The following is a 25,956-nucleotide window of genomic DNA, read 5'->3' as shown; positions in this document are numbered from 1 at the left end:
GAGTCAGCAAGAGCTGATTACTGATCTGATTTGGTGCATTTACTAGAACGCAGCACGACACGCACGACACCAATTAGCAGGACACCACTAATCGCCGACTATGACACTAATTAAGGTTTAATCCCAAAAGGAAGGTAAAAGTGGATTGGGCTGGATTGTTTTCCAGGCCGACGCTTAGAAAGTTGCACGTAATTTGCTGCGTTGCCAACTACGAGCAATCCATATAAGTTATTTGGAGTGCGATTAGGGCTTTTCAAAAAACAAAGACTTTTTTAAAAGTTTTTCCTCTAGATATTAACCTTAATATAATTATGTAAATGAACAAATATAATTATGTTTTGATCTAGTAAACTAACCACAGCATTGCAAGAAAGTTTGTATTATGTAAATACTTTTGCGATTTCTAGGCGAAAAGTATTTTACCTACTTTTGTCTAAAAACCTATCCTTCTGTTTTGCAAAAACAAAATATTGGGTTAAACAAAACGTAAAGTTTACAGCAAATGTTGCCTGGCTTTTTATTAAAACAGTAACTAGCAGCTAAACGCAAAGTGGATAAACGAAGGCACCGTGGCCGATCCTACTCGATCTCGATGATGGCGCCCGCCTTGGACAGTGCCTCCTTGAGTTTCTCGGCCTCCTCCTTGGGGATGTCCTCCTTAACGATGGTCGGTGCGCTCTCGACGAACTTTTTGGCCTGCACCAGGTTCATGCCCTCGAGTAGGTTCTTCACCTCCTTGATCAGCGCCACCTTCTGCTTTTCGTCGAACTTGACCAGCTTGACCTTGAAGGAGGTCTGTACCTTCTTGGGCGCTGCCTCCTCCTCATCCTCGGCGGGAGCAGCACGTGCCGGCCCAGCGGCGAATTGTGGGGCAAATGCGGTCTCGGGCAGGTTCAGTTTCTGTTTGAGCAGGGTGCTCAGCTCGGCCACCTCGAGGAGATTGAGCGCGGCAATGTTGTTGACAATCGAGTCCAGTTTGGGATTGGGTGGCTTGGCGGCTCCTTCCGGCGCGGGAGGCACCAGTTTTTCCGCACCCGAGACTGCGGCGGCCGGAGCCGCTGCACTGTACATGCGATGCAGCTGCACTTGGCGCGAAATCTGGCGAAGGGCGAGGCGTGTGATGTGCATCTTATTGGTATCTGCAAGTCTTAAGTTAGAAAAGCGTTCAACTATCATTTAATATCCATTTACTTACGGTTTTCGGGTGACAAAATAAATTCTTTGGGCCGCAGCAGCAGGTTATGTGAGCAGTTTATCGATAAACAGCCAGGGCTGCATTCAACATATTTGGTTGAACGGCAGTGCCATGCTTAAATAAAACCATATGGTTGGAAAAGTAACGTTTAAATACCGCTAAATAAATAATTTAATTTACAATTGTTTTTTGCTTGTTTTTGCTTGTTTTGCATGGAAATTTATTTAAAAAATAAACAGGTAAGAACCTTTGAACTTGATTTTCATTTAAGAAAGTTCTTCCATTTTCTAGCATAATTTTAGATGTAAATGTATAAAATGTATTGTATAAATGTTAATTATATTTGTTTTATTTCCTATGCTTGTAATTCGATTACAGAGTTTACAAAGAGTACACCTTTACGTAGTCGATCTTCATGTGGCCCTCGTCCAGCCAGTGGTCCCTGATCTTCTTGACTTCCTTCCAAAAGGCTTTCTGCGCCTGCGGCGCCCTCTCGTTCCAGGGTTTGATCTCGTGCTGGTACTCGTTAAAACCGCCCACGCTGAGTCCGAAGGTCAAGTAGAACTCCTGATCGAAGGGTGCCAGTCCAGTGCCCTCCTCCAGTTTCTGGGCCTGCGGTAAACTCTTTCCGGCGGCAGTCGTCTCGCTGAAAGACCCTTTAGCACTTCCCTGGACACACCACTCCTTGCCGTCCACCAGCCAGCGAAGTTCCCTGGGTGTCCATTCGAGGGTGTAATTGTGGAAACTATCGCTCCAGTCCTCGGAGTTATTTCCAGTACCTGGCTTCAGGCAATTCTTGACCGATCGCAGCGGCTCATCTGCAAAGAGCACGGCGGCGCCATACAAATCCAGATTACCTCCATTCGGACGGGTATAAGCGATTCTCAGCTGTCCCGACCGATAATCATCCACTCCGTAGATCGGACGCCTGGGCTGCAGCCAGATTTGTGGAGTCACCCACTGTGCCCGCGGCATTTTGGCTCGCACCTCCACGCGACCATACTTGAAGGAGAAATCCTTGGAGGAGAACTGAGCGGTGACCATTGGCGGAAGTCCGTCATTTAGGGTTCGCCCATTTCTTACACAGTCGTGGGTATTCGCTTGTCCCGTACACTTTTCACCCAGATCCAAACTTTCACCCGAACCCTTCTTGAATTGTTTTTTCATTGTGTTCGTCGAGAGCACCACATGACCATTGGCTAAGCACAAGGTTTCCGGAGCGTCATCCACGTACACATTAAACTCGTAGTCGGGTTGACCGGAAAACCTGCGTTCCGCTTTCCACTTATTGGGATCCAGCTTTGCAGCATTGAACTCATCCACGAACACCAGCTGCCCGGCACAGCGAGTGGGTGCTCCATTGACCTCGGTTTTGGGAGTAGTACAACCCAACCTTATGTCGATATCCGGATCGGCAGGTGGAGTCCAGGGCGTTGTGGAGACTGGAACCACAGGTGGATGTGGTGAGGCATTATTACCACTGTACCCATTGACCACAAACGACCCGTCGTCTTCGCGATAACCCAGTCCGTTGTAGATAACGTATGTCCAGTAGTACAGGGTGTCGCCAGGCTTTAGAGCCGTAATCCGGTCCCGGAAGGTCCAGCGTCCGTTTTTCGCTTTGACAATGTCCCGTGCCCAGGTGCCAGCCTCCAGGCCCTCCATCTCCTCATTTAGTTTGCCATGGAAGGCGAACAGGGTGATGCCCTCCTCATCGGGAATTGAGACCTCGAATCCCTTGGGATAGAAAACATCGATCTTAGCCTTGGGTACTTCATACCCCTGAACGCCAAGGAGCAGGAACAGCAGTTGGAGGCAGCAGCTCCAGGCCACAAAGCGCAATGCATCCGCCATTGTGGGAATACCAATTAAAACTGCGATGAGCGGTCAGACAACTCGGACTTGAAAATCTGAGAATCTTATCAAGAACCGGTCGAGGCTTGTTTGTTAAAGGTGCACTGCAAAAAAGTACACACCGTAAAGTGCTATCGCAGATTCTAAAGTCTAAAGCCTATGTTGAAGCAAGTATGTGCCATCGTAGCTAAAAATAACAATGGGCGATTTAATCAAGAAAATAAAAAGTAAAATACAATAATTTTGGTGTTTTTATATATAAATATCTTTAATGGTAGTATTTTCTAAGTGTAATATTTATTTGAGATTTTTTTGCCAATGTTTAGAGAAGAGCGACAACACTCCCACAAGAAGAATTTGGGATTTACCCAATCACAGCCATTGAGAGTAAGCTTTTAGAAGTATGAGTAAGAATAAAGAAGAACATACGGACAAAATGTACAACCTTCTATTAAAGATGATTTTAGAGATTTTAAAAAGCCCGCTTAATAAACAGCGAAGTTGCCCAACTCTAACGTGTCAGCTGTTTGTGGTATTGTGGTATATCGATAACTTTGCTTGCGGTATATCGCTGTAGTAATAAGGGCATAAGGGCATATCAGTGAAAGATTAAATTTTTTTGTTAATAGTTTCCATTGTTGCCATTAGGTAAATATTTAAACAATACTTCTATTCTGAAATAATAAGCTTCGCCGTGTAGCAGGCGACGAATTTCGATGAAATTCTGAGTCTCGTCCGTTTCCTTGTCTTATTAGCTTTCGTTCTCTCGATAGAAAAATTTGTAGAAAATATCACACACGGGAAAAAACAAAAACATGAACATATTTTTGTAAAATATTTAATTAGCGAGAAGGACACAGCGTACACGTATATTTTGTGGTTTCGCATGTTGTTCGTCAGTGTTTTTGTGCAATTATTTGAAAGATTTGGCCAAACGCGAAACGCAACAGAAAGAGGAGAACACAATAAGACAATAACAAATTCGCAGCGCGTGTGTCGTTGAATGTGCGTGGTTGTGTGCGTTTGTGCTGCTGCCAAAAGAACGCGGATATAAACAAATATCCATTTGGATCGTTGGAGCTGTTTTGTTATTGTAAGTAATGCAGATTTATGTAATTCACTTGTGTGTGTGCTCTTTTTGACCAGTCTTTGTTGTTGTTTCTGCGCTATGAAAACAGCTGTGGCGTTGCCAGACAACATAGCGCTTTATATAATTTTCTATAGGGCTGAATTACACATAATTGCTGTGCTTAGCTTAATTATTACAACATTGGGGCCATTATTTATTTTCCTTGCTAATTACGAGTGACATGTAAAGTTATCGATAAATCGATTGGCTCGTTGGATGGTTTGTTATGGCAGAAGGGGTTCCAAACAACGCACTATAGGCTGAATGGTACCTTTTTGTGGCCAAAACTCCATTCTGTAATTGAGTGTTGTAAATAGCGCTTTTAGGTATATTAGCTGAAACAAAAACTTATGTTTAACTTGAGATTTAAACTGAAAATAGAGAAATCTCAATAAAAAAACGAGTTAATTTAATATAAGGGGCGGTGCCACGACCAGAATTTTTGGTACTATAAAAGATATGGGCTAGTGTCACCCAATGCAAATAACATAAACAAAATATCTCTCCGATTTAAAGTTATTAATTTTGGCCACAAAAAGGTACCATTAAGCCTACAGTGCATCGCACGAAAGCAAAACAAGCGAGAATGATTGATTTTTCGTCGTGCGTCTTCGGGCGAGTGGCAGCTTCGTGGAAAAGCGGGCAGCAGTGAAAACTTTTGGCATCACAGTCGTTGCTGACGAGCGGAAGGGACCGCAGCTCGGGAAAATCAGGAAAGAAAACAACGCGTCAGGGCGCTCTTCTTAAATTTGAAAATTAAATGCAACTAAATAGCGTAAATTAGTCAAAAGTGTAAATAGTTAAAATCGTTTTATAACCAAAAATTACCAGTGTAAATCGCTTATTAGTGCTGTGTTAAAAATAGTTACCGTTGTACGGAAAGAGAGAATCGAGTGCAAAGGAATTTTCCTACGTCACAGGCTGTGCGTTTGTGTGAGTGTGCACCCCCGGAAATGTAACACGCACACTGGCGCAGGAAAAACTTGCACCTGAAAGTTTTCGTCGTGTTTTCCATCTTCGTGCGCTCTCGGCATTCGACATAACACAAAAAAAAATAAATTGAATAACGCAGCAAAAGGTTAGTTATCCGCTATTCAGTGCACCTGTCAAAAATCCTATTTAAAATTCGGACTTATTTGCCCCAGTTTTTATCCAGGGCTGGCATTATCTACCGTCAGCGCGTGTGTATATTAAGTGAGTGTGCGTGCGAGTGTGTGTGTGTGAGAGAGTGTGTACGTAACCAATTGGAACTGGGGCAACTGGCAAATACGGCAACGAATCGGTGGAGCAAAGCAAACGCCGCAATAAACCCCTAAAAAATCTCCAACCCCGTGAAGCAAGCACGAGAAAAGCTGGCTGAAAGCTGCAACTTGGCCCAGTTACTTTGGCTCTAATTGCAGACGTGATAATAGAAGTGCACACAAAGCATAATATTTCCAGAGGGGTGGGTGTGGGACCAAAACCAAAAAGGGGAGAATAAAAAACAGCAGCAGCAGCATGACAAACAAAAACAAACTTCATTTGCCAAGAGCCTTTCAACCAAATTTGTTTGCACACTCATAGCTACAGATAGAGATACAAAGATACAATTGCATTTCAGTTGAAGATGAGCGGCTCTTCCACTTTTCTCGGTTTCTGAGCTCTCGAGTTGGTAAACAAAATTTCGAATTTTTTGGGGTGGCAGGTAGAATAACTGGTTTTATAAATTAACACTTGGCCACATTCAGGGGTAGTTTTTTAATGGGTTTCTTCGTATCACTTTAAAGCATTATCAACAAATACGAGTTAAGATTTACTATTCGCTGCTGCACACCCTAAATGGAAAAACTAAATAAATTTTGAAAACGATACAATAAAGAAATGTTAAATTCAATACCAACTAAAAAATACAGAAAACCAAAGATGTAAAAAAAAAGAAAAACTGATCTAGAAAATAACTCCTTAACTACTGCCAAGTATATTTTGTAGAAGAAGCTGTGAAACTTGGGAAAGTACCCCTAAAATAATGCCCCAATCCTAAGCCGCCGCTCTTTTTGAAGCTGAGCCAAGCAGTCTGTGCTTTTGGCGGCACATTACACTTGTTTACTTTTGAAGTGTGCGTGTGATACGCCTGTGTGTATGTGAGTGCTTCGTGGTGTGTGTGTGTGTGTGCGCTCCATGGGGGCGTTACTGTCTTTGTTGTTGTTATTGCTGTACGTCGTCGTCGTTCCTTCTTCGGCTATTTTTTGGGGGTCGCTCTCGTCTCGTTTGTAGGGCAAAATTGTGTATTGATTATGCCAGTTTTATTTTCCTTTTGTCTACATCCCCAGCCCAGTTTCAAAAACTGGAAAAGTGTGGGGCACCTGCGGTCTGTTTTTCATGCCCGACTGAGCCATTTCATTGGCACAGCGATTTCGTTGTCTCTCCGCATTTAACTAATTAAGAGCCTCTGTCTGCCCATCTCCCCCCTTTTTCAGAACAATAGACGTTTTCCGGTCGCTCAGCCCAAAATGAAGTGCGTGTCCAGGGACAGACGAAAAGCTTTAGAAATTGGATAGTTTAGTGCACTCAACGAAATTTTCAGATACTTTGCATATCTTATTTTTGGACTTAAAATGTAAGAAGCTTAAGAAGAAAACAATACATATCATATGTAAATGCTCCTTTAAGTAGGCAATATTTTGTTCAAAAACAGTTTTTTTTCGAGTATTTTGGAACAATACTTTATTTATGATTAAAATATTTTATTGAATTATTTATAATAATACTTTGACCACATTATAATAGTTTAATTTTGATTTAAATTGCATATTTTGAGAAACTAAACATAGCAATGTGTGGCACCTATTTCCCTCAGTGTTTCTATATGCTGCGCGTATTATATGCAAAACGGGTAGCATATTTGACCGACATCGGGAACAGCGGGCTCTGAAAATCGTTTGCCTCCGGGGGTGGCTTTTGTAATTGGAAAAGCGATCAATTGTAATCCCCCCACCAGGCGGGTTTTCACTTGACTAGCGCTACCAATTTAGAACTCGCTATACCCCATTATCAGGCCATATCTACACACTTTTATTACTCATGCACAAAATACGAAAGGCAAAAGTTTAGAATAGCACTTGTTTATTTGTTATTTTTGGCCCGTCGCTTGCCAAGTTTGCTTTTATCAATAATATGATTGATTGCTGTTCGGTTCCATTGTTTTTTTCTTTCACTTTTTTCCCACAACACGCATTGCACATTTTGTGACCCATTTTATCTTTGGCTTTTCGTTGTTAGCCCGATTAAAGAACGTGAATAGATAGGGAATTTCTTGTTGGCCATAAAAATAGCTCAGTCACATCGAAACGCAATTACCAATGCGCTCTGTGCAAACCGTCAGTTTCTAATAGCCAATTTAGAATTTAAAGTTCAATGGGATATATACATTTATCCCAGTTTTTTAAGCATATGCTTATTTAGTTGAATATATTAGTATTTTAATATACAATGTTTTGTCAGCATATTGGAGTGAAACTATTCACCCAATTTGTAACTTATATTTTCTTATAAATTTTCCTTTCATCGTTAAATGGTAAAATGCTCTGCGAAAATAAATTTTCTTTGAAATGATTTTCTGATGAGCTGGCGAAGATCGTCCAAACGGTCACTGGTAAAAATGTATTAAGGGTTTTAAAAATAGCAAAATAAAAATTAATGTCAAATAGCTATTGCTGCTGCTTTGGTCGCTTTGTTGTTGCTGCCACTGCTGCTTTTTTTTTCGCCTTTTCCCCGTACGATTTATTTATTTTTAAACGCAATTACGTGCGGCTCTAGTGCTGCGATGGCAAATGAGAAAGGGGGGGGGGGGGGGTGTTGTGCGGCGAAAAGTGGGCGTGTGGAGGAGGTGGAGGGGCTCGTTTCCCCCTAACAACACACGCATGACGTTGACATTTCGAAAACAGCAAGTGTTCAGGCCAAAATATGATCAACATATCGCCTGTCTACCTACCTACCTATATACCCGCCTAACGTTTCGTCTTTCTACTTCACTATCTTTTCATGTGCCGCTGATTGATGTTTGGGACACTCGGATTCCGATTGCGCGGCTCCACAACGATTCCGATTTCCACGTGCTCCAATTTTCACATTTTCCCATTTCCCCCATTTCCCATGAAGGGCATCTAGGGCAGCAGCGGAACTGAGGCGCAGCGGAGCCGCCCAAGTGCAGCTGTAGAAAGTGTTGGTGCGGGCGCCATGGACTCGCTCAAGTTACCAAAGGGTAAGTGTCCACACCCGGAGATCTCGGCGGAATTTAACCTGCTCAAGTGGAAATCCCTTGGTGTCACACAGTTAACTTAATGTGAAGATAAATAAATCAATGCCCGGTTTGATTTCTCACGTTTGCAAATTGAACTTTTTCAAATGTCAACTAATCATTTGTTACTTATTATATTGTCTAATCGTATCTTTGATTATATGTATTGTATTATTTCGCTTTTTGATCAAACTGATTAAAAGTAATTGAATTTTTTTTTATAACAAAATGGCACTCAAAATGATTTTAAATGAGCAAGTTATCCAATTCCAAGACACGACCCCTTCCTGTGAATTGCTTTCGATTGCTGACAACTTAACCCGTATTTTCCATTCAACAGCCAACAGTGCCACCAGCAGTGCCAGCGGCAGCAACAGCAACCTGTCCGGTTCGACTTCCGCGTCCGCATCCGCAGCCACATCGCCTACATCGTCAGGAACTGCAGTGGGTGGCATTCTATCCGGTGCCCCAAAATCGCCACCTGGCCTGGGCAGCAGCACCCCGATCTCGGTGCGATTCAATGCCAACGAGGAGTCCCTGGACGACATCCTACAGTCCTTCCATCACAGCAAGCATAGTCCCAGTGGAGGAGCGAGTGGCGGCGGAGATGCCTCGCCCACATCGAATCTGCTCGGGATGAAGAACAACGGGCTGGGATTGGTCGTGGGCAACTGTGACTCCCTCTCCAGCAGTCCATCGCAGCCCCAGATGCATGCCGGATCCGCATCCCTCTTCGGCGTAAGTAAAAAGTGCAGCAATAGTGAAATGCTGTCCAAGAAATAGGAAAACGCCTATCTAAGTTATAGATATTATCTTTAATTAACGCAGCATGGCAATTATTATTAGTTTCGTTGGGAGTCCGCTTTAATAGGTTACACGTGTTGGTATAGTCACAACTAAACATATCTATCCAGCTATCAAATATGCTTATTTTGCAAATTATTTACGGCTAGCAGTTTCAAACATGCTTAAATAGCCATGACTATAGAAATTTCATTAAGTACTTAAATACAAAATGATTTTAGGTTTATAGAAATTTAATGAGGGAAAGAATTCTAGGTGTATTCTTTGGACACTTCAAAGCCCATTTATGTCGCTGTATAAAATCCAACTGGAATGGATAGGAAATTGTCTAATCTAGAGCCGTTGGCAGTGAACTCAATACTTTGTTTATTTTCCGCACCGTTCGCCCTCCCTGGGCCCCCCTTATCATTTATCGAAACAGGCCGCCACAAATTATGATTCATATTCATTCGTCGCGAGTCCAAGTTTGTCGCAATTAAACATAAATTGTACAGAACGCGCCGCGTTTGTTCACTGATCGTTGTCGGTCGCCAATTAGCATTCGCCTGGCCAAATTAGTGGAACACTTATCTTTTGATTTCTGTGTACGGCCACAAATAGTTTCACTTTTTGGCTGTCCGATTTCGGATTCGTATTCAGATTCGGATTCACATTCAGATACAACGGGTACGGATGCGTTGGCTTCGCAGCGAACGTCGCGTGTGGCTATTTCGGTGGTTTCGGGGCGACATAAGTATGTGACTTTTGCTGCAAGCGCAGAACATTTGCCAAAATTTGCAACAGATGTGCCGCTGGCGATTGCAAAATTCATTTGGCATTATTACTCACTATTGCAAAATGTTCTTTTCGTTTCATCTCTGCCAATGACGATGCCCCCCCCCCCAACAACTGCAATGATGACGATGTGGATGCTTGATATGAACACAGAACGACGAAGTTAGTCTGCGCAATAATTTCATGCAAGCCGGTGGTTTCTTCAATCGAAAAAGGTGAGTGCCGAAATTGTATAACACTTTCCTGGGCGGATGATGTGTGTCCAAGTGTGTAGAGTTAACAAGGAACCATCGTAACACTAATGTTGTTGTTGTTGTCATGCGAGCTAATACATATCCCACACAAGATATATCCATAGTTCCATCCACACAAAACACCGGAAATACATGCATTCGACACATTTGCTTAGTGACTCACAGAGCTTAGTGATCGCCTCGAAAGCCAATCCTACGAGTTAGTTGTATCTATCTATAGGGATGTTTTAATTTTAAATCTCCTTGAAATGAAATCTTTGCTCGTATGGAAACTTTAAATTTGCGCGCAAAAATCTTTGTTCTGTGATATGATTTTATTTTCTAGAGTTGCCGCTTTGAAAACTGCAAGTTATCTGGAATATAGACGTAAAAGATTTTAGATTGCTACACATTTAAAAGCCTTATTTTGCTGCAACCCACTTTCCTTGAAGTTTTTTTTTGGCCCCAAGTTCGTTGACCGTTGACAACAACAAATTACTTGGCTGCAGTTTTGTGACTTTGATTTTGTTTATGCGCGCATATACACACATGAACATACATACATACATATGTATGTATGTATATCCTGCACCATTCGTGCATTTTTAATGCACTCCGGCTGCAGCCGGCGTGTGCCAATGGCCGTAAACTTGCCCGTCCGTCGGTCTACGCTTTTGTTGCTTTTGTCACTGCACAACTGCATTTGTTGTTGCTACTGCTGTTGTTGTTCTTGTTTGGAGCATCTGTGGAGTGCACTAGCTAAAGGATCTGAATCAGCAGCGGTGGTGGGTGCGCTTTGTTTATGCTGCCTTGCAATATGCAACATATATATACGTGTGTACCTTTTTCCTTCTTTTTTTTTATTTTGTATCCTCTGCCCGTCTGCAACTTTCAGCTCAAGTGCCGCCCCGTCTGGCCCAGTGGGCGGTGGTTTGTTGTGGGTGGGTTTGTCGTCAACGGGACATCAACGTCACCAACGTTCCGCTCAAGTTCTGTTTCTGTCTGCTCTCCATTTCCATTTGCTTTTTTACCATTTCCCTCGCTCGCTTTTAAATATTGAAAAAGGCAAGTCTAGCTGGGATTTTGCTACCTGAGAAGAAGCTATTGCCACCTTCAACCGTTTGACGTCATTGCGCTTGCCTGATTCGCTTTATTGATTTCCGTGAGCTGATATCGTATGCAAACACGTCTATAGCGTCTATTGGCGGTCTTGAAGAGCATTTGGCTGTCCGATTTTCAATTTGGCCATCAATCAGAGTTGACTATTTTGTGTCGCCTCGCTTTCGCAGCACACTGTATTCATTCATTTCCGTTGCCTTTTTAATTAAGTTTCCGGGGGCTAATTGCATTTTATAATTGCATTTTTCAGCACTGCCTGGTGCCGTTATTATCGTATCCAAACCTCTCGTTTCGATGATGGTGCTACTGACTAGTTGTCGTTGCTTTTTGCCTTTCCGTTGCTCTTGTTACGCGTGCCCTTATCATTCAGCTTCACACCACCACCATCCAACCATCCATCCAGTTAGCCACCCACGCAACCACCCACCGCCTTTCCATGTTGTTGCCGCTTTTTTATCTATTTACACTTGTACACGTTTCTACATGTTTGTTATACACACATTTCATCATCGTCATCAGCACCCGCAGCATCATCATCATCTGCAACAGCAGCAGCAACATCGGGCTGTGGATGCCACCTTAAGCCACCCACTTCACCGCCCCCCCCCCTACATTTTCGCTATCGCCCCACCCCATCCACCAGAGACACCGCAGGCCCCCAGCAACGCAAGTTGTCTCGTCGGCGACGTTTTAAATTAAAAATTTCCATGCAATTTCATGTCTCGGTGGCCTTACAGTTGGGCATGCACTGCACTTGGCCCAATCAATTAGCATGAACGTGTCAAAGCATCAACACTCACACACTTAAACACACACCCAAGTATTGGCCAACAGTATGCGACGGCAGCAGCAGCAGCAGCAACAACAACAACAAACATAAACGTAACGAATTGATACACATTTGAACTATACACATAGTTTAGTTTTCTATTAGCGGACATGTGTACTCGTTACCTCGTATTAACCCCTTGCCGCCCACTGTGCCGCGCGACTATTTTTGGTTGGCTTTCAGTTGTTACTTTTTTCTAGACCAATGATTGTCCTTTTTTCGGTTTTCGTTTGTTTCTCTGGGCAAATTTTTTGACTGCCTCGAAACGTTTGTTGTGGTGCTAAGTGTTGGATATTTTCCCTTTCGTATTGAAAATCATCAAAATCAAAAAGGATACATACATACATATGTATATAAAGCAATCGATCGTTCGCGGGCACAGTGCTAAAACCGAACTAACAAATCCAAAAATATACTCAACTGCTGTGCCGATATAACTGCGCCTCTTTCAAAAAGATAATATGCTAAACCTTCGCCAAAAACAAACAAAAATAAACCACAAAGCGCCAGCGTAACTTGAAATTTTCATTTTGATTGGATGTGTCGCCAAAGCCAAAGCCACCAAGCCACCACAAAAAGAAAAGAAAAAAAAAAGAAAACCACCAAGACAAAACTCGTTCCACCACCACCACCACCACCAAATGCCACCCACACTATTTACCACAGCAACAGTAATCCTACACCACAACCGCCAACAACAACAACAAAAATCGGGAAAATTATATATATAACAAATAATACCAAAGCAACGTCGAGCATAAAGTTAAATTAAAAAGGAGCAATTTAGGATATGAGAAGATAAGTTAGGATAGTTCGGATGGTTTAGGAATTTAAACAAATAAATAAATTTTACAATATTTCATTGCGTTTCTTGTTAAACTGACATCATAGCAGTAGGCTTTAAGAATAATGTAGTATATTATAGTAGCTTGTCTCATATTCGCATAAGTCATTTCTAGTTAATGTTTCGACAAAACAATACCCAAAATTTTGTGTGTGATTGTGAGTGTCCGTAAAAATGTACAACAAATTTGTTAATTTCATGTAAGTTCCGCCACGATTACTTTCAGTTTTTCACTGTTTTCGTTTACAATACTTTTAATTTTCGAACGCCGGGCGGCAATGGGTTAAGCCTACACCTACACCTACACTAAACCGAACCGAAACAAATCCGAATCCGAAGCAAATCCTTGAACAAATTGCTCCTTTTTCATAATGCAACAAACTATACAGACCTGAATCAATCAGAATCACAATATCAGTCCAAAATTCAAAAATCATCCACTAAAAATTGCCAATGTTGTAAAAGCCTCTTCATCTTGTTGTCCCTTCTTCCTGCAGTTGCGGTGGCCTGCCGAATCTCAATCTCAACAAGCCGCCCCAGCTCCACCAGCAACAGCATCAACAACAGCATCAGCAGCACCAGCAACATCAACAGCAGCAACAGCTCCATCAGCACCAACAGCAACTGTCGCCGAATCTGAGTGCCCTGCACCATCATCACCAGCAGCAGCAGCAGCTTCGGGAAAGCGGAGGATCACATAGCCCCTCGTCGCCGGGTGGAGGAGGCGGAGGATCGCCGTACAACGGCTCTCAGGCGGGCTGCAGCAGCGGCGGCATCTCGCCCATTCCTCCCCAGATGGGCGTGTCGCCCAAATACCGTCGCAGCATATCCTTTCCCATCAAGGGCAACTCGCCCACAGCTATCTATGGCAATATGCACATGGACGGCATGGGTAGTGGGCACATGAATATACCGACACTTTCGATTGGAAACGGTGGTGGTGGCGGATCTACTGGCATGGTCTCAGCCGGAGCAACTGGTGGCGGAGATGCGCCCTATTTGGGCAACAGCTATGGCAACATGATGACGTCCAATGGACAAATGCACCACGGTGGCGGCTTGGATAACTCACTGTGCGATTATATGCGCAACATGTCGCTGGGTGGAAATGGTGGTGGCGATGGCAGCAACAGCATGTCTTTAATGCAGGACAGGATGCGTGTGATGGGCGGTCCGAAGCATCTGAGCGAGGCCGATGCTATGGCCATAGCAGCCAGTGGAAATGATCCATCCGTCTACTTAAATGCCCTCAAAATGGGTTCGCCATCGAGGCTCTCTCCACACTCGCCGCACTCACCCATCCAGGGCGGAAATGGAGGAAACGTCGGCGATGGCACGGCTCGCTTCTCCCGGAAGGTATTCGTTGGCGGTCTGCCACCGGACATCGATGAGGATGAGATTACCACTTCGTTTCGGCGCTTCGGGCCATTGGTCGTCGATTGGCCACACAAGGCGGAATCCAAGTCGTATTTTCCGCCCAAGGGATATGCCTTCCTGCTGTTCCAGGACGAGAGCAGTGTGCAGCAGCTAATTGACTCGTGCATCACGGATGAGGACAAGCTGTATCTATGCGTTTCTTCGCCGACGATCAAGGATAAGGCAGTGCAGATTCGTCCTTGGCGCCTGGCCGATGCGGACTATGTGCTTGATGCTACCATGTCACTGGACCCACGCAAAACGGTGTTTGTGGGCGGCGTGCCACGTCCTCTGAAGGCCTTCGAACTGGCAATGATCATGGATAGATTGTACGGTGGAGTATGCTATGCTGGAATTGACACCGATCCGGAATTAAAGTATCCAAAGGGCGCTGGACGTGTGGCCTTCTCGAATCAGCAGAGCTACATAGCGGCCATCTCAGCCAGATTTGTGCAGCTGCAGCATGGCGATATAGACAAGCGGGTGGAGGTCAAGCCCTATGTCCTGGACGATCAGATGTGCGACGAGTGCGAGGGTCAGCGTTGTGGTGGCAAGTTTGCGCCCTTCTTTTGCGCCAATGTCACCTGTCTGCAGTACTATTGCGAACACTGTTGGGCCGTCATCCATTCGCGACCTGGACGCGAATATCACAAGCCGCTGGTCAAGGAGGGAGCCGACCGGCCGCGTGCGGTCCCCTTTCGCTGGTGTTAACGGCGGCGCTGGTAGGCCGCGCTGCACGACGAGAGACGCCAACAGAGGGAGCAACGACACCGGTTGTTAAACGCAGCGCTGGCAGTGCCCAGAATCATAACAGAATCATCAGGATCGGGAGGAGTCGCAGAAGGAGCGGGAGTGGCAGCACTAGATGCCGCTGGCGGAGATGCGGATCGAAGGCGAAGAATCTAGTAGATAACCATTAGAGACAACACACGCACCACCAACACCCACTCACACACAACAGTCGGATACTATTCTCATAAGCAAAAGACAATTGCCCGGGGGAATCACCCATTCCGAAGGGCAAGGTGCAAATACAACGGGAGCTGGACAAAGGTGTCCCTTTGAATAGCCACCAGAGTCTACAGTTTTAGAGGCGAGAAACGAAAGCAACATAGTTTTTAGTTCTTATTTATTCGGCAATCAGTTTTTTTTTTTTGTTTCGCGCTTGCTAGTTTTACATTTGCTTAACCGAAATTTTAGTTTTGATTTTGCGTTCGATGCCTGCACAGTATTTTTTGTACTTTATATTTTTAGCAACATTTATGTTTGCTAATATGTTATTTAATCTCACAAAAGAAAAAAAAAAGGAACCCTCGTAGTCAGCCAATTTCCTCGCAAAGGGCCGTTTACATATATTATAATCTTTTTGTAACTAGATAACTTAGTAGCCATCATCTTGTATGCCAATCGAGGCTAGTCCTAAAATTATTAGTGAGCTGCTCACCCTCTCTCGAAAAGGCTTTTTGCTTGAGTGTGCAGGGGCTGTCCTTAAGTTCCTAAATTGTGACAAAATCAAAACTACATCGGTTTTTGTATTAGCCCTTTCCGAAATTAGATCAATTTATAAAATTCTTACAAAAGACTTTAGAAAAGACAATATGCAAAATGTCTGACATTTGTATGCTAGCCATTTCTTACGACACAATTGGTAAGAGATCGCTTAATCATATCATATCTGCATACAGTTATAATCCCTATTTATTTTTGTTTAATCCTTACATAATACGGTCTATTAGCATTCCCACTGAAGAATCGTATATATTATCTGTGCAATATATTCGATTGCTTCTCCGTTACATGCTGCTAATTCTTGCTTATCTAACACTTATATAATTATTGTATGTGAAAATCGTACAAAGCTTATAAAACACACAAAACCAATAGGTGGCGATTGCTTCCCCGTTACATGCTACTTATTCCTGCTTATCTAATTATATAATTAGGGTATGTGAAAATCGTACAAAGCTTATACACTTACTAAACGATTCTTAACTTGTTACCACTCCTGCCAATAGGTGGCTTTCACTACGATTTTCACACGACTCCGTTTTATGTTTTGCTGGCACATTGAAATCACACTAATTAATGAGTTTAAACCCCACACTCTGAGATAGGTTCTTCTTTCCTAATATTGATGGCTCATTTTTAATTATAATCTAGTCCACACTCATACATACACGTACGTACACAGACAACAACAACAACACATTTACACTGAAAGTCTGTTTGCATTTGTTGCCATTTGGCTTAATGAAGAAAAAATAATAATAAAAATATACATATAATTAGAACTAAAATGTAGAAAAAAACAAAACAGTCAAATTGCTTGTGTTCAGTATTATGATTTATTTATGATTTTCCACTGAAATGTCATATTTTGTTTATTTATTAACCAATTGTTTTTGTTATTTAATTTACGGCGTGTTGCTAACTAAGGGACAGCGGGCTCACCTCCCGAAGCTATAGAAGAACGTATATATTATTGCAAATATATAAATATATCTGTAATGTAAAAAGTAATTTTTATATACGACATACATCTATTAACACTATGAATACTTGTATTAGACAACTTTTTATATAGAAACTTTTGTATAAACTTTTTTTTATTACTCTTATGATTATTCAGAAGTTAGTTTAGTCCAAACAACTGAATACAAAAATAAAACCAAAAACGCGAAGATAAATAGACATGCTAAAACATTTAAAGAAAATTTAAATATATACAAATTATGTGCAATACTATTTCGTGAACGATTCAAGCGTATTATTGAATACCAAATATATAAACAACTTAAAAAAGATATGTATCTGTACAAACATAACGTATACAAGATAATTGCAATCGTATAACCAAAGTAGTCAAATATTACCAAAACCCAATGGTTCCCCAAACTTTCAACTAATTGGCATGCGTTTTTTGACATGCGAACAGGGCTTAAAGTTCGCGTTTGGTTATTTCCCCGTGAATCCTAACTATAAAAATCAAATGGAATATCTATCTATACCTAGGGCAATACTTATGGAAAATTATCAAAATGTAAATCGAGCAAAATTATTTTGTAAATTATACGCGTTAAGGAACGAGACAAAATTTGCTACGGTGCATGCAAACAATACGATATTTTTTCTATACTACCAGCAAAAGTACTAAAGATCTAATTCGAATTGATAAACCAAAAACGTGAGAGGTCAAGTCGCTTTGGACTTCTATGATATAATTAATAAATAATAGTCAAATCTATTAGCAAATTTTTGCTCGCGCTTTCTTTACAAGACAACAAAAAAAAAAAAAAGAAAAAACAAAATTTAAGTCATGCAAAGTTGTAACTCAAGTTGATTGCGTGGCACTTTCAAAGAAAAACAAGTTTATAGCAATTTTTCTAGAATTTTTATATTACAATGAACTATTGAATATGTATCATATATATATACTACATATATATTTTTTAAACCGCAAAACCAATTAATTAGTGGACTCGAAGCGTTCGTTTGTTTTGGTTATAATTTATTACTTTTAAATACTTACCGAAATATCGTGTATTAAAAGCGAATGATTCTACACAAAACAAAAACCAACAAGCCCAATTAAATATTATATCAAATACAACAGCCTGCTCTATGTAGTGTTAAACAATTTGTGCAAATATGTTCTAAAACTTTCAAAGTAATTAAATGCTAGTCTTTATAAAGGCAAAATCTGTTACAAAAGCAAACACGGAACGGAAACGGAAATCGGTTAGCGGTAAACGGCAATCGGTCAATGGCTATCGATAACTGTGCGTAATGATGGTGTTTTTTTAAATGTAGTAAAATTTAATATTTTATAGATTTTTATACTTTTATATAACATATACTTTATATTTTACCTGTTTAACAAAAACTCAATGAAAATGTTAAAAAAAACTTAATGTGCTATAAAGAAGTAACTTATCAAACAAATATTTTACTATACCAAAAAAAGTTGATAGAGATGAGAATTCTTTACGGAAAACCGCTCAATGTTTTTGCTGCTAACGACGTAGGAATCTGGAATCTTGTGTAGCGTGTTAAAAAAATATTTATATCAATAAGCAATCCTTAATCCTTTTTGTTCTGTTTCATTATTTATTTTGTTTCCCGAGTATTCCATAAAAATTAGGCAAAGACGTTTAAGTTATCCTACTTCTGAGCTTGGATTACGGATATAAGTCGGATTGACAGCTTTAGTTTTATAGAGAATCTTGTTATAGATAATGTTTATGTTGACTTTTTTATATGGATCCTGTTATTATACCGATAATGACAATGAAAATTTGTATGCCTAATTCTTAAATATATTTTTGTATCTTTTGTAGTTGCAAGTAGTTTCCTGGTAGTTTAAAAAAAAAAACAAACTCCGTTGAGACATTTTTATACTTTGTTTATTCTTTTATACGTATACATATTTTTAAAAAAATATGACAAAAAACAATATTTGATATATACACTTTATACAAAAGAAAAAATGGAAAATGAATGAAAAAAAGTTTTTGAAATTAATAAACGGACATAAAGTAAATTGTGTTTTATTTATTTTTATATATATCTTGTATGTAATTTTTATAACATTGTAAATAAATAAAACTTTTAACTTAGCTGAACCACAAAAAAATATAACAAGAAATAACAAAAAACACAAAACTGTTAGTACATACAATTAAATACTTAAACGATAAGAAAGACTCTGAAAAGGAAAGTATTGAAATTCGAACTTATTACATACATACTTAAATATGTTAACTGAACATCTAAACAGCAAATTGGTCAATATGTGTTTTTTATACCAAACAAAAAAAAAAGAAAATAATTGCATAATTATATGAAATTTACACGTAGTACAATTCAATAAATTTAAAACATAAGATAATATTTTTGACGAACCCCAAATGAATGCTTCAAGTAACTGCTAACGAAAGATAAAACAAAATATATAGAAAAATACCCTTAAGTCAAACCGTGCGTAGTGCATTATGCATATTTAAGTCGCATTTTGATTTTGCTGGTGAGAAAGAACTCTTCTAAAATAAAATTGGCAACTAAGGACAAAAATACTCTTCATTTCGGGTTGGACGGCACTTAGCTGATAATGTGAAGAGAGAAATTTGTTTATTTTTTGAGTATTTTCATAGCACAATTTTTGTACAGTATATGGTTTTGTAGCTAGCGAAAAAAAGTAAACAAACCCGTTTTAAATAGACAATTTTTTAGCCTCAAACACTTGAGCTCCAGAACGATGTGGAAACAATTTCAATTTTACGCTAATTGGATCAATGCTTAGATCGCCGTAAAAAAATAGATTAAAAACATCAAAAGACAAGGTTATAAATGAATATTAAAAACAACATTCGGTACCTTTTAAACATAATTAATGAATTTTATAAAGCATCAAATTGATACTGAAAAATTGTAGCCTATAATGCTGGTGTACGGCACCAGCACTTCCATTTTAATTTGTCTTTGATCGTATGCGCTGAAAACAGAGTGACATATACGCCTATACATATACTTACGTCTATATATATATATGTACATATATATAATGTTTAGTACTTTGAATAAACTGAAATTGAGCGCCCTTACTAATGTATTCCTTTTAGCAAAATATTCAGAAAAAAAAAAAACAATACAAACCAAGCAAAGGCATATAATTTTTTAGCATTATACAAGTGGAAATATAACAGACAAACCATATAAATAGTAAACCAAAAACCAGTTGGCAGATATGAAAACTATATAGTGAATCAAATAAATATATATATATATATATGACACGTAATCTTTATGAAGCGTATAAAAACAAGAAACTAGCGGAATATTCCATATTTTATAGTAATTTTCAATAAACGTAATTTTTTTAATTTTTACAAAATTAAAGTTGAAAAAATGGAAAATCAATAAAAAATATTTGTAGTTTTCTAAAGCCCGAAAAATCAATCTGAAGGGAAAAAAACTGATTTAACATAATATTTGTAAACAGTTTCGATTTTCTTGCGTGTTTTTGCTCCAGGCATTGAAGCGTTTTCAATTAAATTACCGGAAAAAATGTTACGAAACACAAAAAAAACGAAACAGACCATAGATTAAAAGTATGTACTAAAATAAAATAAACAGGAATAGAAGTCAATGACGAAATCCAAACCTAAAACATATATTAGAGACATTCGCGATTTTTCAAAATAATAATAAAGTCAAAAAAATAAACTGTAATAGCAAACCAAGATATCAGCAGTACTCCAATGCAATATTTCAAAGGAAAACGAACAAGGATAACGAAGTAAACAGAAACCAAACCATAATTCCAGCAAGTCAAATATGAAATTAATTAATACAAATATGTAATTCCGTACAGAGGAAAGTATACATATAGGATTATATTATAAACAAAATGTATTCAAGAACAAGGTCGTTTTTTAAGCGATTATATACGACAAAACGAAATTGGAATAACACTAAACACCCCACATAAACACACACTCTCAGTCACTGAGGCAAAAATGCAGGTTATGAAACAAGTAAATAAACAAATAAATGAAAAAAAAAAACATATATCTTCTCAAATAAATAAAAATACTTTTTCTGGAATAATACAAAGCCAACGTTTTTCTATATTCTGCTTAGTTTTGGGAAAGGAATGATGAACTTTAGGAAAGTGTTCTTTTAAAATCATCAACATTGATTGAAATTCGTAGCATACTTTCTGGGCAACATTTACTTACACGTCTCCGTTTATTTAGTCAATAATGACAAAACAAACAATGAATATATCTAGAACTTACAATAAAATAACCAAAAACAAATTCAAAATTTCAGATCCGGCAGCATTGAAGGTGTATCACCGACGTCCAGCGGTCCAAGTATCATATCCACATTGTCGACGGCCAGTGCAGCAGGTGGAGGAGGCAGCTCCGTGGGCGGAGCTGTCGCCGCTGGCGATAGCAACTCCAGCGGTGGCACCTGGCGACTAATTAAGGGCAAGGTCACACAAACCATCGAGGAGATCAAGTCCTCAAAGCTGCCACCAACTGCAGCCATACCTATTATAGTAGCCGATCCACCATCAACAGGCTGGAGCAACGATCCCGACTCGGACACCGAGTGCCTCACCGTGAACACATCCATTAGTGAGGAGCTTCCCCTGGACCTGGAACACAAACAGAACTCCGATTCGGACGTGGAGGCCGAGCTGCTGCAGCACGATAGCATAAGTTTGGGCAGTGGCGACGTGCCAACAGTGGCAGCCACTGGCCACTCGGAGCGATCTCGTCTGCGACGTGGCCTGGCCCACATTCGATCCAAGGTAAAGGCCAAACAACAAGCGGCACCGGCCATGAACAAAAAAGATGTCAGTCCCAGTGGTTCAACAGTGCCGGCAACATCGGTGCGAACCGGTTTTCTGCGGCGGCGCAATGTGGTGGAGGCGGGCAGCGAGCCTTCCACTAGCCAGCAGGCGGAGATTGCTATCGCCAGTGGCAAGGTGAAGAAACGGGGCATCCTGCTGGCCCGCAAGGACGTGGAGATCGAGTCCGGCGTGGAGGTGCTCGAGGATATGATTCCTTCAACTGCAGTGCACATCGATCACTCAAAGGATGTCGCTAATAAGCGAGCGGAAGAAGTGACCGATGCTGGAGCTGATGCCGATTCTCGAGCTAGTCTAACTCTTCCTGTGGCGCCGGGCTTTAGTACGCTTGCCAGCTCATATGTGGAAAAAGAATCAGGTGTTCGGGACACCAGGAGCAGGATCAGCTTCTTCTCCAACTTAAGCATGCTCAGTGTTTCTCAGTGGCGAGAGAAGCATCAGGGCGCCACGGCATTTGCCTTGCCAGTGCTTCTTTCCGTCTTACTGATCTTACTGATGATTTTGCCAGTGCCCGATTTTCTGCGAGGAGTCTTCGCCACCCTCTTGTTCTTCACGGTTATGGACTGTTGTGGTGGTCATTTGAGAGCTTTGCTCGAGGACTTCATGCTGACCACGCATCCGGAACGAGTGGCCTTCGCCATTCCCAATTACAAATTCATGCCGATTTGCGAGATTCCTGCCGTTGAGGAGCACAAGACGATCAAAACATATGCGGGATGGATGAATGAGATTAACAGCTATGACCCCAACACGTTCTCCTTTAGCCTCACAAGAGCGGTTTATGTGCGTTTGGATGGCAGTATCCTAAAGATGTCGGGTACAAATGCCCGCATACCCAAGCGACGCATGTGGAACGAGCCGCCAATCGATCGTCACAAGATCCCGTTTACGGATCATCGTTCATATGATCTCAGAGACTGCCGGATAGAACTACTGCCTTTGGGTCTCGCCAATAAGCGGTAAGTGCTTTGGCTCTAATTTATAGTTTGGGTTACTCACAGTATTTATGTTTCCCTTCAGTTTCTTTAATCGCAAATATCCCATACAACTGATCATCAAGAGTAACAGGGATGTGCCCGATGAGCAAAGCTCCGTTGAAAGCCAGTCAGAGGCAACGGTTAAGACGGATGCCAAAGAAGCTAAAGCTGCTTCATCATCGGGAACTACACCACCCGGAGGAGAGGAGGAGAAGTTAGTGGACTTTGCGGGCACGGTTATGCAGGCAGATGTAATATAATTCTTAATGATTGATTTAAAAATTATTCATTTTGATTATTATCCATAGTTACAGCAACTGCGGAACACGGTTAATCCGGATAAGGAGCTCAACGACATTACCGTGCCCTGTGGCGATGAGGTGCGTTTACTGCTCTTCTCGAGATGTGATCGGGAAAAAGAAGACTGGTATCGACGCTTCACAAACGCCAGTAGGGGCTTAGTTCACGAACAGGACCTTCAGGTGCCAATGGCCCGATTCGTGGAGGATTCTGATCTTCAGGCGGCGGCAGCTAGACAGGCTTTGCTTCTGGTCACTGGAATGGGAAAGGCTGGCGTCAAGGTAAGCGAACAGGAATGGAATTCAAGAGTTTTTTCCTTATGTTTGAATCTATACCGTTTTTTTTTTCAGTCTGAAGATGAAATTTCGGCTGGGAAAGGTAATGATGAAACAGATCAGCAGACGCCAGATGGGCAGTTTGAGACTATCACCGAAGAGGATTTACTCGACACACCCAAGGAGGAGTCCTTCGATGGCATGATCATGAGTGCCAATGTGGCCAGGAATTCGCCAGACTACGTTCGATTCATGGCCGTTTACCAGGTACGCAACTGGCTAGCTACCTTTGTTTGTAGTCTTTTAGTTTTGATTTATTTGATTTATTATTATTTATTATTTCTAATTGGCTTTTGGTAGAAGGCTTGTAACCAGAGCACTATTCCTGTTACCCGAAGTTCCGTTGGAACAATGCGTACCACTGATCGGCGGCCAAGAAAAGTATGTTTATATGGTTTTTTTTTTTGAATTTTCATTATATGAAAGATGTCAATTTAGTAAGCAGAAAGCTAATCAATAAACTATTTGCAGTCTCGCCGTGCCAAACGTCAGGAAGATGAGCTGTGGAAGGGCATTGATCAGTCGCTGTTCTTGGGTCCTTCCGGCAGCATTGTGTGGGCTAATGTACTACTGGGACGATGCCTATACAGCTGGCTACACGATGCCATGCTGCACGAGAAGCTCAAGGAGGTTTTGCAAAAGAAATTAAACTCTATTAAGCTGCCCAGCTTCATGGAGGAGGTTATCATCACAAACATATATTTGGGTGAGTCCCCATTACTATGTCATCGTGTCTCCCAACCGATGCTGGATGAACGCGGTGTTTGGATTGATGCCGATGTGACCTACGAGGGATTGGCACACATAACAGTTACTACCAAGCTGAATCTGCTGCGCATACGCAGCAAGACAAAGTCACCAATGGCCACCGATAATGTGCCCACCACCTCGATGCTGCCGGAGCAATCACAGGATTTGCGCAGCCTTTCAGAGGTAAATTCGGAGAACGTCATCTATGACAGTGATGCGGAGAGCTCGGGCGGTTCATCAACTGAATCCGAGAGCCCACCGCCGGGAAATGCCCCAGAGAATGCGGCTGGAACGGAGTGAGTATAGAAAATATTGCAACTACTTGTTTCGTTAGTGCTTACAATTCTAATATCTTTTCACCTTTTTTTCCAGATTTTTTCAGAATTCACCCGGTAATGCGCGTCGCATCTTTAAGATTGTCGACCGCATAGCCGCCTCTAATCTATTTCAATACGCCACCGAGCTGCCGTACGTGCAACGAGCTATGGAGAACATGAACGCGAATATCACACTGCGCGTAGATCTCAAGGGTTTGGTGGCCCGTGGCACTTTAAATGTGCCACCGCCACCATCCGATCGAGTGTGGGTTAGCTTTCGCGGACCGCCTCGCCTTTGGATATCCACCAAGCCCCAAGTGGGCGACAAATCCGTCGATTGGTCCATTGTGACCAATGTTATTGAGAGCAAACTGTGCGAGGCTGTAAACAAGTTTCTGGTCTATCCAAATATGGTAGACTTCTCCATACCATTCCTGAGTAACCCCAACTTTGATGAGGATCAAGGGAACGCAGCCAACTAAATACCAAAATATAGAGGAAAAGGCAGGGAATAAGAAAAGAGATACAATTTATATTCGATGAATTTAACACAAAGTGTGAGCGAGATTTTTTATGTTTACCTTGTTTATTTTTGATATAAACTTCAAGCTTAGATTAAATTTTCGATCTCCAGTTCCGGTTTCGAATACTTAATCGCATTAAATGATTGATGAGTACAAGGGACGACCGATTCCGAATGACAAGTTACAAAACGCTTATTTTCATCACATTCTGCTGAAACTCCAGAACAATTCCAATCTTAGCTACAATAATTTTCACCTACAAATATCAAGAAAGTCGCATAAGATGAATATAGCATATTGAATATGCCGCAACAGCCGCTCTGTGAGGTCATCAGGACAAGTATTCCAATAGGATAATGCAGGCATCTACAGCTCTATAAGTAATCCACTATTAACGAACAACTACAATATACACACCTATACATATATATTTATATATTCCAAGTAGATTAGTCCTAGAATGCGTGTGAATTTTAAATAAGAAAATCTAATTTTATTTGCAGTATGTGGTTATTTGATCGATGATCAACCATAAAATGTATGTACTTAAGCGTTTGTACTATTAAAAAGAACGCTACTAAATTATGAAATAGCGGAAATGGATCCGCATATTTTGCCAAATGAGAACGAAACTATTTTCTTGGGTTCCAATTTATACAATAACTACGAAATATCATTTACACGGTTGTTTCCAGGCTACACAACTAAGTAAATCATTTTAGCTCCACGTATATATAAATATATTTAAAAGTTTTTCATAAATAAATGATAGCAAAGTGCTAGCACAAAAATGAGTTTTACTTGATTCAAAACTGGCGCCTTTCATATTGGAGCTTTTAAGCTCTTGTTAACATACTGTTAACTGTACTGTTTGTGTGTCGCTGTTATTAAGATGCGCAAAC

General features: G+C 40.9%; 4 protein-coding genes across 14 annotated transcripts; 2 read left to right on the top strand and 2 right to left on the bottom strand.

The window, feature by feature from the left end:
- Nucleotides 1-490: 490 nt before the first annotated feature.
- Nucleotides 491-1,284, bottom strand: mRpL12 (mitochondrial ribosomal protein L12). The gene is made up of 2 exons (NM_080003.4): nucleotides 1,196-1,284; nucleotides 491-1,139 (listed from the first exon to the last, which is right to left on the bottom strand). Exon 2 carries the CDS (start codon nucleotides 1,126-1,128, stop codon nucleotides 580-582), a length of 549 nt encoding a protein of 182 aa, NP_524742.1. The 5' UTR covers nucleotides 1,129-1,139; nucleotides 1,196-1,284; the 3' UTR covers nucleotides 491-579.
- Nucleotides 1,285-1,523: 239 nt separating this feature from the next.
- Nucleotides 1,524-3,054, bottom strand: GNBP3 (Gram-negative bacteria binding protein 3). Its single transcript, NM_079262.3, has one exon. It carries the CDS (start codon nucleotides 3,047-3,049, stop codon nucleotides 1,577-1,579), a length of 1,473 nt encoding a protein of 490 aa, NP_523986.2. The 5' UTR covers nucleotides 3,050-3,054; the 3' UTR covers nucleotides 1,524-1,576.
- Nucleotides 3,055-3,611: 557 nt separating this feature from the next.
- orb2 lies at nucleotides 3,612-20,975 on the top strand. Of its 7 annotated transcripts, NM_001274679.1 has the most exons (6): nucleotides 3,612-3,697; nucleotides 3,823-4,142; nucleotides 8,316-8,418; nucleotides 8,795-9,192; nucleotides 10,186-10,247; nucleotides 13,555-19,010. In NM_001274679.1, the coding sequence occupies exons 3-6, from the start codon at nucleotides 8,394-8,396 to the stop codon at nucleotides 15,182-15,184; spliced, it is 2,115 nt and encodes a 704-aa protein (NP_001261608.1). In that variant the 5' UTR covers nucleotides 3,612-3,697; nucleotides 3,823-4,142; nucleotides 8,316-8,393; the 3' UTR covers nucleotides 15,185-19,010. The 7 variants fall into 5 exon arrangements, with proteins under 7 accessions (NP_001261608.1, NP_729428.1, NP_648266.1 ...); NM_001370022.1 differs by lacking the exons at nucleotides 3,612-3,697; nucleotides 3,823-4,142 and adding an exon at nucleotides 4,841-5,256 and having other exon boundaries at nucleotides 13,555-16,762; NM_168301.3 differs by lacking the exon at nucleotides 3,612-3,697 and having other exon boundaries at nucleotides 3,800-4,142; nucleotides 13,555-15,764.
- On the top strand, nucleotides 3,803-25,840 carry CG43783 (uncharacterized protein). 5 transcript variants are annotated; one of them, NM_001274677.1, is made up of 11 exons: nucleotides 3,803-4,142; nucleotides 8,316-8,418; nucleotides 8,795-9,192; nucleotides 10,186-10,247; nucleotides 21,305-22,810; nucleotides 22,872-23,079; nucleotides 23,137-23,409; nucleotides 23,479-23,670; nucleotides 23,764-23,844; nucleotides 23,935-24,509; nucleotides 24,586-25,840. In NM_001274677.1, the coding sequence occupies exons 2-11, from the start codon at nucleotides 8,394-8,396 to the stop codon at nucleotides 25,010-25,012; spliced, it is 3,747 nt and encodes a 1,248-aa protein (NP_001261606.1). In that variant the 5' UTR covers nucleotides 3,803-4,142; nucleotides 8,316-8,393; the 3' UTR covers nucleotides 25,013-25,840. The 5 variants fall into 5 exon arrangements, with proteins under 5 accessions (NP_001261606.1, NP_001261605.1, NP_001261604.1 ...); NM_001274676.1 differs by lacking the exons at nucleotides 3,803-4,142; nucleotides 23,764-23,844 and adding an exon at nucleotides 4,841-5,256; NM_001274675.1 differs by lacking the exons at nucleotides 3,803-4,142; nucleotides 8,316-8,418; nucleotides 8,795-9,192; nucleotides 10,186-10,247 and having other exon boundaries at nucleotides 21,262-22,810; nucleotides 23,767-23,844.
- The last annotated feature ends 116 nt before the right edge of the window (nucleotides 25,841-25,956 follow it).

This window comes from Drosophila melanogaster, chromosome 3L, assembly GCF_000001215.4.
Source record: "Drosophila melanogaster chromosome 3L".
NCBI classification, from domain to species: Eukaryota; Metazoa; Arthropoda; class Insecta; order Diptera; family Drosophilidae; genus Drosophila; species Drosophila melanogaster.
The sequence above is the reverse complement of the archived record's forward strand: the minus strand, read 5'-3'. Positions and strand labels throughout refer to the sequence as shown.